Below are 12,534 nucleotides of genomic sequence, written 5' to 3'. Positions count from 1 at the left end.
CAGAACTACACCCATTTAAAAACAAAATCCTGTCTCTATCACAATAACAAAATGGAAATGGAACATTGTATTTTAGACACAGAATAATCTGAGATGAAAAGGGAAACTTCCACTCAGTGGCCTCCTAGGTTTCATATATGCAAGAGAAATTTGATTACTATACTATCAAAGGTCACATAGCACAGAATGATGACAATCCAGCAGTTAGGCATAAATACATGGATGTATTACTGGCATTAAAATAATGGAAAAAGGACAAAAAAAATATCAATTTCCTCCTGAGAAAGTATTGAATTCTTATTTGCCTATTTATGTTACTGACTTCCCTTAAAATTGTGGCTTTTCTCCTTTTTCAATGAATTGGCTTAGCACCCACAGAAAGCTATGCAAGATTCAGTCAAGTTTATGCTGAGGTTTTAACCCCAAAATTAGCATACCAAGACAATCTAACAGTTTTTCCAAATACTTTACACAACAGAATACGGGCAGACTATATTTACAATTGTTCATCACAAAATTAATTAAATATGGTACTAGATCAAATTAAATTAAATCACCGGTGAAGTGGAAAATAACATGGTTTCAGACTTCACATTCTAGACATACACACTGCAAGATGCTCCGTTTTCCCTGTGTAAGAATTTGACTCTCCATTATTATAAAATTAGTTAAGCTAGCAGCATTTACAGGATAAAGAGCATGTGATTCTTTTCCTGAGCCCAAATGGAAAAGCCTATTTAATTGCTACAAGGAAAAAAGTGTGTAGGAAAAGTGTGATGTAACTAGGTTCCTACCCCCTTTGCCTTCAGCTGGACAAATGGCTAAACAGCCAAGGTTTGAAGCAGAGGGTGGAGTAAACAGCCCAATAAGGGTGGAGCAGAAGAGAAAGAACGAACATGCCATCACAAGATAATGACAGATTATCTTCTTCCTCATACATATTCTATTGCAGTTCACGTATTTCCATTATGGGCTTTGGAAAAAGAGCTAGCTGCCTTCTAGCTGTGAAAGGAGAAGATAGGCATTATAGAGTGCAAAAAGGGAGAGAAACATTAACACATACTTTCTAAAATGTCATACCGATGTTAAAAACGGATAAGATAATGCTTATTTGCCAATTCAGAATATCAAGGGGAAGCGAGGTATAGCTTACAATTTGCTTAAACCAGGAGCCTAACTTGGCTAGAAAGCTGACAGCTCTGCTGTAGAATACAGATCAAAAACATGCTGTCAGCAAAACTACTTTGCCCTTTAAAATACAAGCCTAAATGCCTAACAACGTTATCTTTTTTTTTTTTTTTTAAAAACAAGAGAATAATAAAAATACTTTAAAAAAGATTACCAATCCCGGCAACGATATTGCAATCTTTCCTTGCCACTTCCCAGCCTCAGTTACAGACTCTACAGGACCTACCGTCAGTCAACACTGTAAAAGGCACTTCGAATTAAGGAGCTCTATGAGCTGCTCAGTACCTGCTTCCTGAGGTATTATTTCCATTCCTCTCAATTCTACCTGTCCTTTCTTTTCCTTGTCTGTCCATACAGTGTCTAATTAAATATTAAGCTCATTATTTCTGAAGTCCCTCATGATCAATCTCTACCTCAGAATCAGGAGCTCAATTCTCATCATGACTTGATCCTCTATAATTCCAAATGCCCACTTTTAAAGCATCTTCACACTATTTTGTCAAGCTAGAGAGCATCAGAAAACATTTTTTGTAAATCTCTCACTAAGCAGAGGGAGCAGATTTTGCCTTTAAAAAAAAACCCCACATCCTCTCTTTTTGAATCACATGGGAAGTAGATAGGGTAGGGGGCAACAGGGAGGAAGAGATTAAGCCATTTGTAACTTCTTAGGACACCTAAAAAAGCCTCATTCACATCTGAAAAAAACTCTCGAGGCAGGAGCAGTTACCTATGCACAAACAGAAGTCACATACTCTGTGTTTTAGATTCACTGAAAACAATGACAGATTTAAAGTCTGAAAATTTGAGCTAGAAGAGAAATCCAAAGACAGGAAATAAACCTACCACTTGTTAATGAGTAGGTTTTGATCTTCTGTATCACCAAAACAGACTCTAAGTGACAAGACAAGACGCAATAAGTGCATTTAGCACGAGAGAATGACATCCACTACTGGGGTTTAGTAATTAAAAACTCAATACAAAACAAATCAAGATGGTAACATTCAAAGGCAAATAGAATTATTTATAAACAATATTTCTTCTTCTGGAAAACACAGAAAAGACAAAATGGGATCTATGTCTTTTACTTCATTGGTGTTCACAAAAAATAAATCTGGAATAGAAACTTATTCATGTTCTTAAAAATAAGAACAGAAAAGAAATTTATTATAGAATACAGAAATAAAGGACTAGGAAGAGAAACTGTGACTACAGACATATTCTGAATTTATAAAAACAAAACACGTGAAAGCATACAAATCAGGAATCCCTGCTGCAACAAGATCAGAAGCCTTTAAAAAAAATTCCCATCAGAGTTCCCTTCGCACAGAAGAAACATATGCACTTTTCTCCATTAATAACATATATCAAAATGATACCAGAATAGATCTTGATAGAAGATTCAAACTGTGTTCTCATTTTTGTTATAGTTTTTTTTTTTTTAAAAAGAAAAAAAAAAAAAGAAAAACAAAACACAACCAAAAACACAGCAGCTAGACACAGAGGAAACGCTTCCTGTTACTGATCTCAAAGTAACAGCCCTTCCAGAACCGGCATGCATTGCCTCTGCAGCTCTGTGGAAGGGAATTTCAAGGCTACATGCAGTTCTCAGTAGATTATCAGAACAACCAACACTGTCAAAAGCTTTTATTAACAATTTTGGCAGGACTGGAAATTGTTAAACAGCTCTGTCAGGCTGACAAGAATCTTAACACTAATTCCCAATATGTGCATTTTACCAGTCCCTTTCCTTTGCCCGGCTGACAAGAGTTTCTCAAGATTAAACTCTGAAGTAAATGAACAGTTTTAAAATAAATACCTTGTTGAACATACTGCCATAAAGTACCATTTGACCTTGAAATTTGTGGCAAATTATGTTAGAGAGATATATGGTGACACTGAGTTTGCAGAGCTGAGCCTATTTCTGCTGGAGAGGCAGTGGGAAGATCTAACCGCGCTCTTCCAGCACCCAATAGGCAGGTTTCAGAAAGGTGGACTTGGACTGTGCAGTGAAGTGACAAGAGGCAGTGGTCACAAGCTGCCACAAGAGAAATTTCAACGTGATATAAGTAGAAAATTGCCCACAGCAAGAGCAGCAGAGCACAGGTTGCCCAAGGATCCAGCTGCAAAACCACCATCCATGGGGACTTCCAAAACTTGAGTGGACAAAGCCCCAAGAAAACTCTGCTTACTTTGAAGCAGATTCTTCTTGCAGCAGGAGATTAAACAACATTATCTCCAGAGACTGGTTTCACCCTACTTTTTTTTTTTCCTTAAAACTGTCAATGGGACCCCAGGTTTCAATTTTGGAAATCTTTTCTTGGCATGGGTTTAAAAAAAACTACCAACCAAACAGGCTGATATTTTGAGTTTTGTAAATATTGAACTGTGAAGAGAATACATGAAGCTAATGTACAAGTTCAACACACAGGGAAAAGAACAAAAAGGAAATACCACATTAGCCCAAAACAATAACGTAAATTTAAGAACAAGGCCAATTTTAAAACAGTATTAAACATATCTTCAGGTAATTTTTCCATAGATTATAATGGACTCAAAAGTCCTGTAGATGCTCTCTTTAAAGAAGAAAAAAAAAACAACCCAAAAACTAAAGGACATTCCCAGCTTTAAAGCAAACAAGGGATTATTATTTCTCTCCACCATGAGACAAAGTTGTAACTTAACTTTCCGTTTAAACAGACCATTTCAGAGGGAAGAAATAATCTAAAAATAATTCATGGCTAACACACATGAATTTACCTTTAAAATCTGTTTTATAAAGAAAACTCTCTGCTCAGGTAAGGTGAATTATCCCTTGGAGGATAGCATGAATTCCTCCTTTGGAAAAAATCACTTGTATTAATTAACACTTTCCTGAAAAACAAAATTTTTTTGCTAAAATTTCCATACTTCCACAAAGATTAATACAATCCTTTGAGTTACACGACTATCGAGTTTTTCAAGTTTATAAGGGTGAACAAGTCCAGATTTATGAATGCTTTCATTAAGGAAGTCCAAAAACTTAGAAGTCTTTGTCAACAAGGTCTCTTTGTGCTTTTATTCCTGAGAATAATATAAACAAGTTGCATTATTTCCACCATGGGCTTTCTAATTAAAACATACATCATTCTTGGGAGCCACAAGGCCACATTAAGCCTCAGCCTAGAAAACGTCCATCTCTACAGGTTACTGCCATCAATCAACAAAGATACTCTATTTGTAGAGATCTTTGAGACTTAATACAGAATTATTTAATGAAAACTCTGACTAATACCTTTAACCACTTCCTAGTACAAACCAGTAGTTGAATTTATGCGACATCTTAATGGACTCAATTACTTGCCAGTTTTCTGCAGGACAGCAAAAGTGTGCTTTTGCCATAAGGTAACAGTGATAAGTTACTTCATTCAGATTCCCACTTGCCCACGAGGATTCTGGTGCCACATTCGCCATTTAGGCACAAGAGAGCAGATCTTGCATGGAAGTCAAGAGTGCGAGGACTGAGAACAGGTCAGAGAAGCATGATTTATATTATTTTGCTTTTGATGAATTTTTGTAGTTGCCTCAGTAGAAGCGGGAAACATTTCAATTTGTTGTTTTAGTTTGGAGACACCTTTAAGGGCTCTGATTTGTACTCCAGTTTTAAGATTTACAGTAGTTTAATAATCCATGGATCAAACGGATACTACTGAAAAAAGAAAAATCATTAAACTAGTTTTAATCTGGAAGCAGAAAACTAAATGAGACAGTTGATATCAAAAGAGAATTTTTACTTTTTGGTTTGTTGAATCAGCCTGCCACTTACGTTGTTCTTGGCTAGCAGGCAGTAGGCATACTTCTGCCGAAGGGCAAGTATCTGAAAAGTATCTTTGTAAATTTATGGCAGACTGAATTTCAGTATCACAATTCTTAACTTTGTTCACCTAACTAAACTGAACTTGAGAGATTCTTGAATTTACCATCACTGAAGTACTACAAATAAACAGACTCTACCCTCCTGCCTCTAGACGCCACAAAAATAGACCACTACCCACTGCTTCGATAGCAGTTCCACACTTAGAAGGGATTCCTTATTAAAATAAAATAATAATAAAAATATCAAAAGCCAAAACCCCAAAATATCCAAGGAAAAAGCATTCATAGACTCTACCTTCACAGCCCACCCAGACTTCAGTTATACTTTGAACACTAAGAATCACATAAGAAATGCTCTACTGGGTCACACTAATTGTCTATCCTATCCAATATTCTGTCTTCAGTAGCGCAACAGGAAGCGCTACTCACAAAGCACACAGAATTTGTCTGGTAGAGGCATTTCCTACTAAAATGGGGGAGCTTAACATCTACTTTACTGAAACCTATGTATTGATTCAGGATTTGATAAGCAAACTAATGACTTAGAATTAACCCTGGCAACAAAGGTGTCAATTCTCATTAGCATAAATGCCTTCAGAACTTATTTTTGGGGAAGGTAAGATACAAGAAATATAAAGATAATAGTATAGTTACAACCCCATCTTACTCAGCTAGTGCTCTGATGACTGTTACGGTCAAGATACAATTTAAATAGCCTAAGAGATAGGGCAAAAGATTGTTTCAGAAATGTAGAGTAACACTTATTTCCTGAACTAATATAAGACTATTAAACCAGAGAAAAATGCTTGCCAGCTGTAAGTAGATAGACATGAGCTGACATCTGCTTTGGTGTCTGGCTTACAGGTTCTCTTAGGTTAAGACTGCTTCTAATTGAAAAAAGAAAACACATAGGAAACAGCTAGAACTATGTAACTCTTCCATTAGGCAATTAGTTTTCAAGCACTACATTTCAACTACATAGCAAGAAGGTTTATTACTACCATCTGATCCAGTAATAATGTATTGTCCAAGGGTAGTGGGGAAGGTGTGTATGTGTGGGGAAGAAGAACTCCCTCTGTTTTTCTTGCCAAGTCTTGAAGGTTTTTCACCCCCAGCCCCATTTTCCACAATGACCAGCAAAAATGTTCACAGAGAGCCCTGGGCTTACCAAAGCAAGTAGTTAAAAGTTATTAATTTCAGGAGTGGAATGGTACCCAGTTGTGCTCATTAAAATCCACCAGCTAGCTGTAGAAATGAGACTACATAACATCTCATACTGGAAAGGTGATAAGTTCCTGATTAACAGCATATAAATACTCCTCAAGCTGAATGAGAGCCACCTTTAAACATAGAGTCATTAAAGTAACCCAACAGATTACCCTAAATCATGTCAGGAGGGAGAGGAAGTTAAAATATATCTGCAGTAGTAACTGCAGTGGTCAAAAGATATAAAAGAAACCAGGTACAGGTAGAAGAAATACATCTAATCTCATCACCTGCGACAGGTGAGCATTTGGCTACAGTCTCTTTGTCAGATCCATTACATCCTGCAGAAAGGCACTTCAGTTGTAAAGACAAATAGGCTCAATGCCATGAAGTCATTGAAAGAGCAGATTATAAACTACCCCACCTCAGGTCTATCACATAGTAAGAATCCTGACAACTGCTAACTTACTAACTGACCTTCCTGTGCTTTTGTACGTGCGCAGCCTACAACCTCAGATGACTCTGCCAAACCTAACAGATCCAGAAGCTCATACAATTTTACTTATTTACTTTTTTAAAGTGATCTACAGTCAAACCATGTTTTAAATGTGTTCTACAGAAAGGAGCGATATGATCAAGCAGACGATCTCAGTAGGTGATTAGACCAACCAACTCATTTTAGAACGACTGACCAAAGTATCAGTTTATCAGTAAATATTTTAGAGAGGTGATGGAAAGGAATCTATTAAAAAGAAAAATTTCCTCACAAGAATCTCAAACACTTGCTTTTATACTCCAAACTCCTGTGCAAGTTTTTGCTAGCTGCCATACTGACTTGACTAAAAGTCAAGAAATCAGGTCTGCTAGGAAAAGATTAGAAGATGTTCTGGCCTGCCACAATCAACAGGTGAGAGTATTTAGTTAAAACTTGTTTCTGTCAGACACACAATGTTCATTTCTTCCCTTCATGGTTCCGCTGGCAACATCTGCAAACAGCAGTAAATAGCTCCATATGAATTCCAAAAATATTTATCATCAGGAGAAAGCTATTTTTATGTTTCTTGGGTAACGTTTAGTTGCAGATGATGCAATTTGTAATCTATTGCTTCAGACACCCGTAAAGGATAAATTTAATGTTAAAAGGTGGATAGACTATTTTATTTTGACTGCAGAAAACAACAATGTTTAGGACAGACTTGCACAGCTTCTATTTAGTTTTTAGTTTATTCCTGTCAAAAACACTCATGCTAAACCAGTGAATTTTATTACTGTAGCAGGATAATAGATTGTACAGATAGCAGAACGGCAACAGATTTACAGACTTTAAAACTGTCCCCATAATTTTCTGAGAATCAGACATGTCATGGATAGTCCTAACGTGGTAACCAAACACTGGATGCAAACCTGGCTGAAAAACAATCTTCCAAGAGTACTCAGAGGTCCCCTATCAAATGGCAAGAACATGTACTTCAAGGTTCAAGAATTAGTATTTTTGTTCATACTAGCTGAGGTTCTAGAGAAGCAATTCCAAGCTACAAAGGGCCTGAAAAGCATTTTGGAGGAAAAATCTATAATTCAAGATAATTTTGACAAGTGGAATAAGTGGTTTGAAAATAAGATGCAGTTATATAAGTATAGCTGCAAAGCAGGAACCTACAACTGCACAATTACAAGATGGGAACAACTGAGTAGGCAGCAGTTCTGCAAAGAAAGATACAGAGCTACAGTGAATCACAGACTGAATGAGTCAACAATTCTAGGCTGGTGCAAAAATGACAAACGTCATATTCTAGTGACTAAATGAGAGTATTACAGGTTGGAAAGATGAAGTAATTTTTCAAACCTACCCTGCATTGGTAAGGGTTTAGCTGGACCATAATATTTAGATTTAAGTACAGAATTCATGCAAAAGCGACCACAGGAAAAAATATAGAAAAAAACCCCACCAAAAACCAAAACGCAGAGTCCAAAAGACCCTGACTGACAAAAATGATGCTGGAAAAACGTCTGTTTTGTTCTAAACAGCAGAACAGAGAGGAGACACTGTTTTCCTGATGTGTAAGGCGTTACAAACTTAGAGGTAAGGTGCCCACCACTTTCACATCCACCAGGAATAGGATAAGTAATGGGTAACAGTGTAGCAAAAGACATCAAGATTATTATGCTATTCTAACATCTAGAGATAAATAAGGATTCAAATTGACTAGCAGACATACCGGGGAATCTCTATAATTACAGATTTTCAAAAAACAGGCTAAACAAACATCTGTCAGGAACAATGTATATTTAGCTCAGCCCGTCCTTAGGATGGCGGATGGATAACAAATTTTCCAGCCACATTTTCTATGACTACAGTAGAGACAAAAACTTCACCCCCCAAAATAATGAAATCTGCTTCTATTGTTTTAGAAATAACAAGGACACAGACTAACATAACATCAAGACCTTTTTAAAGTAGGTCCCATTATAGTTCTAAGTCAAAGCATATAATATCAATACAGTTCAACCACTTCTTTGGAAAGCAGTTTTTCTATACTGAAATGGTTAACTCCCAGCATTGGGAGTTAACACTAAAACATAGTGTTTGCAGATTTAATGCTAAGGTCAAACATTTCCAGTTTCATACTACACACTTCTTGGTAATTTTTCCCCCCTTTGAGTTCCTCTGTGTCACTTAAATAATTTGGTTATTATGAAACATTTAACCTGACCTGTCCTAACACTGACACGTTTTCTTGCAGCAAAACATAAAGGCACAAAATCCTATACTCCCTCAACACTTAAATATGAATGCTGTCTTCAATTAGTATTTCTTAAAAAATTCTTCACACAAGATGCCTTCAACATGACTGTTGCTGTACTCTTACTCTCGTAAGACACCTTACCAACAAAGCCAACATAAACTTGCCTGTGGGCCAGACTCTATTCTTGCAGCTTCACTGAGGACAACAGCAATATACCATTGGTCCCTCAGTTTTCGGATTCAGATATCAATCACGAAACACCAGAAGTCGCTACTAAATTTTAACGAACAGTACCTACTTCAGAGTCTTTTTTTCAAGAGAGAGTTCTCTTCACAACACCTAGACAAGCTGTATCCACAACTTCGATTGTATTAAAATATACTTTTAAGAACACGAAATATGTCCACTGAAAGATGTGCCCATTAGATTTCTTCAATGGATACGTGATCACAACAACTTAAGCTTTTCATTAATCAAAATAAGTGACATTAATTTATTTCAGAGAGGGTGGGAGAAAATCCTTCACTTCCCCTATCCACTTAAGGAACTCCAGGATTTCAGGGATAAAAAAAAAAAACGAAATGAAACGTAGTATCCATAAACACACTAACTACCCTTTGTATTTCCTCTGTACAAGTGTATATAGCAATAAGTAGAAGACACAACTGAGGTTGTCATCTGCTCCAAAGAACTAAATTTAACAAACCCAAACATCCTTCCTTCTTAGAAAAGGTGAAGGTCAGTTCTTCTGTTTCACTCCAAGTATAAAGGAAGCGTTTGTATTACAGACATGCGAGCGCTGTATGCTGTTTTTCCCTACTTCAGCCACTCTTCTTTGAGGCTACCAGTGATATTAACCTAGTGGAAGAACTGAGAGATCAGAAACACTACAATTGTGTATGTTTACCTCCCTACCTGCTATTACATTTTGGCATTATTCAAAGGGCAGATAGAGCTGTTACCTCCTCTAATCATGTTACATTTGTGCGTCTCAGAATGACCACAGTAATGAAGAGAAAGAATAAAGGAATTTGTTTTGGAACACACTTTCTGTAGAAAGTAGCAGAAAACTACCCTGGAAATTGCTTTACATATCCAATAGAAACTCCACCAATATAAACCAAGACATATCAACCACGGGCTGAGAATTTCTGCTCCAGCAGAAAAAGGTTTTCAGGTTAGAATGCTGGGTTATGTAATTGCACAAGCACTGTACACCCAGAATCCCATGAGCAGAGCCTACAGAACAAAGCTACCTAAAAAGATAACGACCTCTGAAAGTGTTGAATAAAGTACTTGCAAGAATTTTCACTGCTATTTTACCTCTCATGTCTGCAAAGCTAATAAAGCTAATATATTAAAATATTATATACTTGCCCAGATTTCACAAAGGAAAACAACTAGTTTATTGACAAATCTTTATATGGAAACAGTATTTTGACTTTTTTTCTTTGTAAAATGATGAACATCCACTTTATTTCAGTAGCTACTGACCTTACTGAATTTTCACTAGGTTCAACCACTTCAAAAGTAGCTTTTTGGAAGCACCATGTCAAATATCACCAGTTCCCAGAGGCATCATGAAGGTACACCTTTAACTCTGTTCAAATACATAACAATGCTCTGGCCCTAAATGCAAAAGGTGCAAAATTCCAGAAGGAGAAACCTTTTCCTATTATTCTACAAAGAATAGGGATAAAAACACTGACTGTTAATACCCAACTTGCCTTTCAAAAAAACCCCACAATTTTTAATCCACAAAAACTTAAGTGATTAATATACTATAGCTATATTTAAAAAAAAAAACAAAAAACAAAAAACAAAACACCACAACACCACAAAAAACCAAAACCAAAAAAAAAACCCCACCCAAACCAAAAAATAACCCAAAAAACCAGCTTGGTAAATTTTCACAATGCTTCCCTCAGAAGACCTCTGTAAGTCTGGTATTCCTCAAGGCCCAACAATATTTCAGGCATAGAATAATAGGTCTGGTATTCCTCAAGGCCCAGGTTTTCAAAGACAGAGCAGTAATGCCTTTCGGAGGCATTACAATCAATTCCATTTACGCTTACAAGCAAGGAGAACCTGCTGTATTCTGCAAGCCAAAACCTGGCATTAAACGCTCTTTTTCCTGAAACCCTTCTTACTGCTTAACCACTCAAATGGCTGCAGGCTACTGTCACACATGTCAAAGCTAACAGCACACATCCATTTCCATTGCTAGCCCCCAGTTCGGCTCTTAATATTAGGGAAAATTTCGAGACGACAAACATGGATTGCTGGTGTTTGTTTGCATTCTAGAAGTGTGACGCGGCGAATAAATAAAACACCATTTACAGAGTTCAGTTCCTCAAATAAAATTGTATTAGCTGCGACACACAAAAATTACTTGCTAATGGAAATAGGGGTACTACTCCAAAAAGATTACAGGTAATTAATTAAAAAAGAAAAGAAAAACACAAAACCCCACAAGGTGTAAGGGAACCCAAAGATCAGGGAACAGACCAAAACCATTTCCTACGCACCTCCCACCCGCCCCTTCGCAGCTCCTCAGGGAAGGGCTCGCACGTCCTCAGGAGCGAAGCAACCAAGCAGGAACCAGCATCAAAGAAAGGGAAGAAGACGACGCCACCTACCTGTCCCAAAGGCTTTGGCGACCAGCCAGGCGAGATTACAGGCGATTTTCGCTCGGGAAAAATCATAATGGTCAAAAGGTTTGATGGCAGGAACAATGAAAGTCTTCCTCATCTCCCTGGCGTCTGCGGCATCCCCCATCTTCTCACAGGACCCCTGGCAATTCGGAACTTACATGGTTCTTCCTCCTCCTTCTCCCGCGGCCGGGAGAGACGCCTGTAAATACGCCGACAGCAGCTGAGGGCAGCGCTGAACCCAGCTGTCCGTAAAGGGCTAACGCCGCCTCCCGCCTTCCTCTGCACAGGAATGTGGCAGAGCCCGAGTGTCCTCTTCTTCTTCTTCCTCCTCCTCCTCCTCGTTCTTTGTCTCAATTCACTCACGCCGCCACCCCCCACCCTCCGAAAAACGGCCCCCGGCGGCCCCAGCCCCTCCTTCCCTAGGGAGACCCTCTGGCCAAGGCTGGGCGCCCCAGGCCGCCAGCCCCGTGGCCCAGGGCGGGAGCCGCCGGCAAGGCCCCCGCAACCGCAGCGGGCCGGAACGCGGCCCTTCCCAGCACCGGCGGAGGCGCCGAGATGTCAAAACGCCGGCGACCAGCCCCAAAACGCTACGCCGCCCGCCGCGCCGCGCCGCCCCGCCTCAGCGGCGGCCCGCAGCGGGCCGGGAACGGTACCAGGTCCCCCGGCGCTGCCCCAGCCGCCCCTCAGCGAGGCGACGCGCTCCCGGCTCCCCCGGCAGCTGCCGCTGCGGTTTTCCACCCGCGGCTGCCGCACTGGATGGGCGAAGCGCGGCTGCGCATGCGCTACCGCCACGGCCGCCGCCGCCGCCCCCCCCGCTCGGGCGGGGCGGGAAGCGCGGGAGGGAGGGGCGGTCACGTGGCCGCCCCTTCCCCACCAGGGGTTCTTGGCGC

General features: G+C 39.3%; 1 protein-coding gene across 2 annotated transcripts in view; it reads right to left on the bottom strand.

The window, feature by feature from the left end:
* CAMSAP2 (calmodulin regulated spectrin associated protein family member 2) overlaps window positions 1-11,789 on the bottom strand; it is a 90,772-nt gene extending 78,983 nt beyond the window's left edge. For both annotated transcript variants that reach the window (XM_086463482.1, XM_086463481.1), the window contains exon 1: window positions 11,630-11,789. In XM_086463482.1, the coding sequence (XP_086319608.1) occupies window positions 11,630-11,768 (139 nt within the window). In that variant the 5' untranslated portion in view covers window positions 11,769-11,789. The remainder of the gene's footprint in view (window positions 1-11,629) is intronic.
* Between the last annotated feature and the right edge of the window lie 745 nt (window positions 11,790-12,534).

The sequence above is a fragment of the Leptosomus discolor genome, chromosome 3 (assembly GCF_034619465.1).
Source record: "Leptosomus discolor isolate bLepDis1 chromosome 3, bLepDis1.hap2, whole genome shotgun sequence".
Lineage (NCBI taxonomy): Eukaryota > Metazoa > Chordata > Aves > Leptosomiformes > Leptosomidae > Leptosomus > Leptosomus discolor.
Note: the sequence above shows the minus strand (reverse complement) of the source record. Positions and strands in the feature narration are given on the sequence as shown.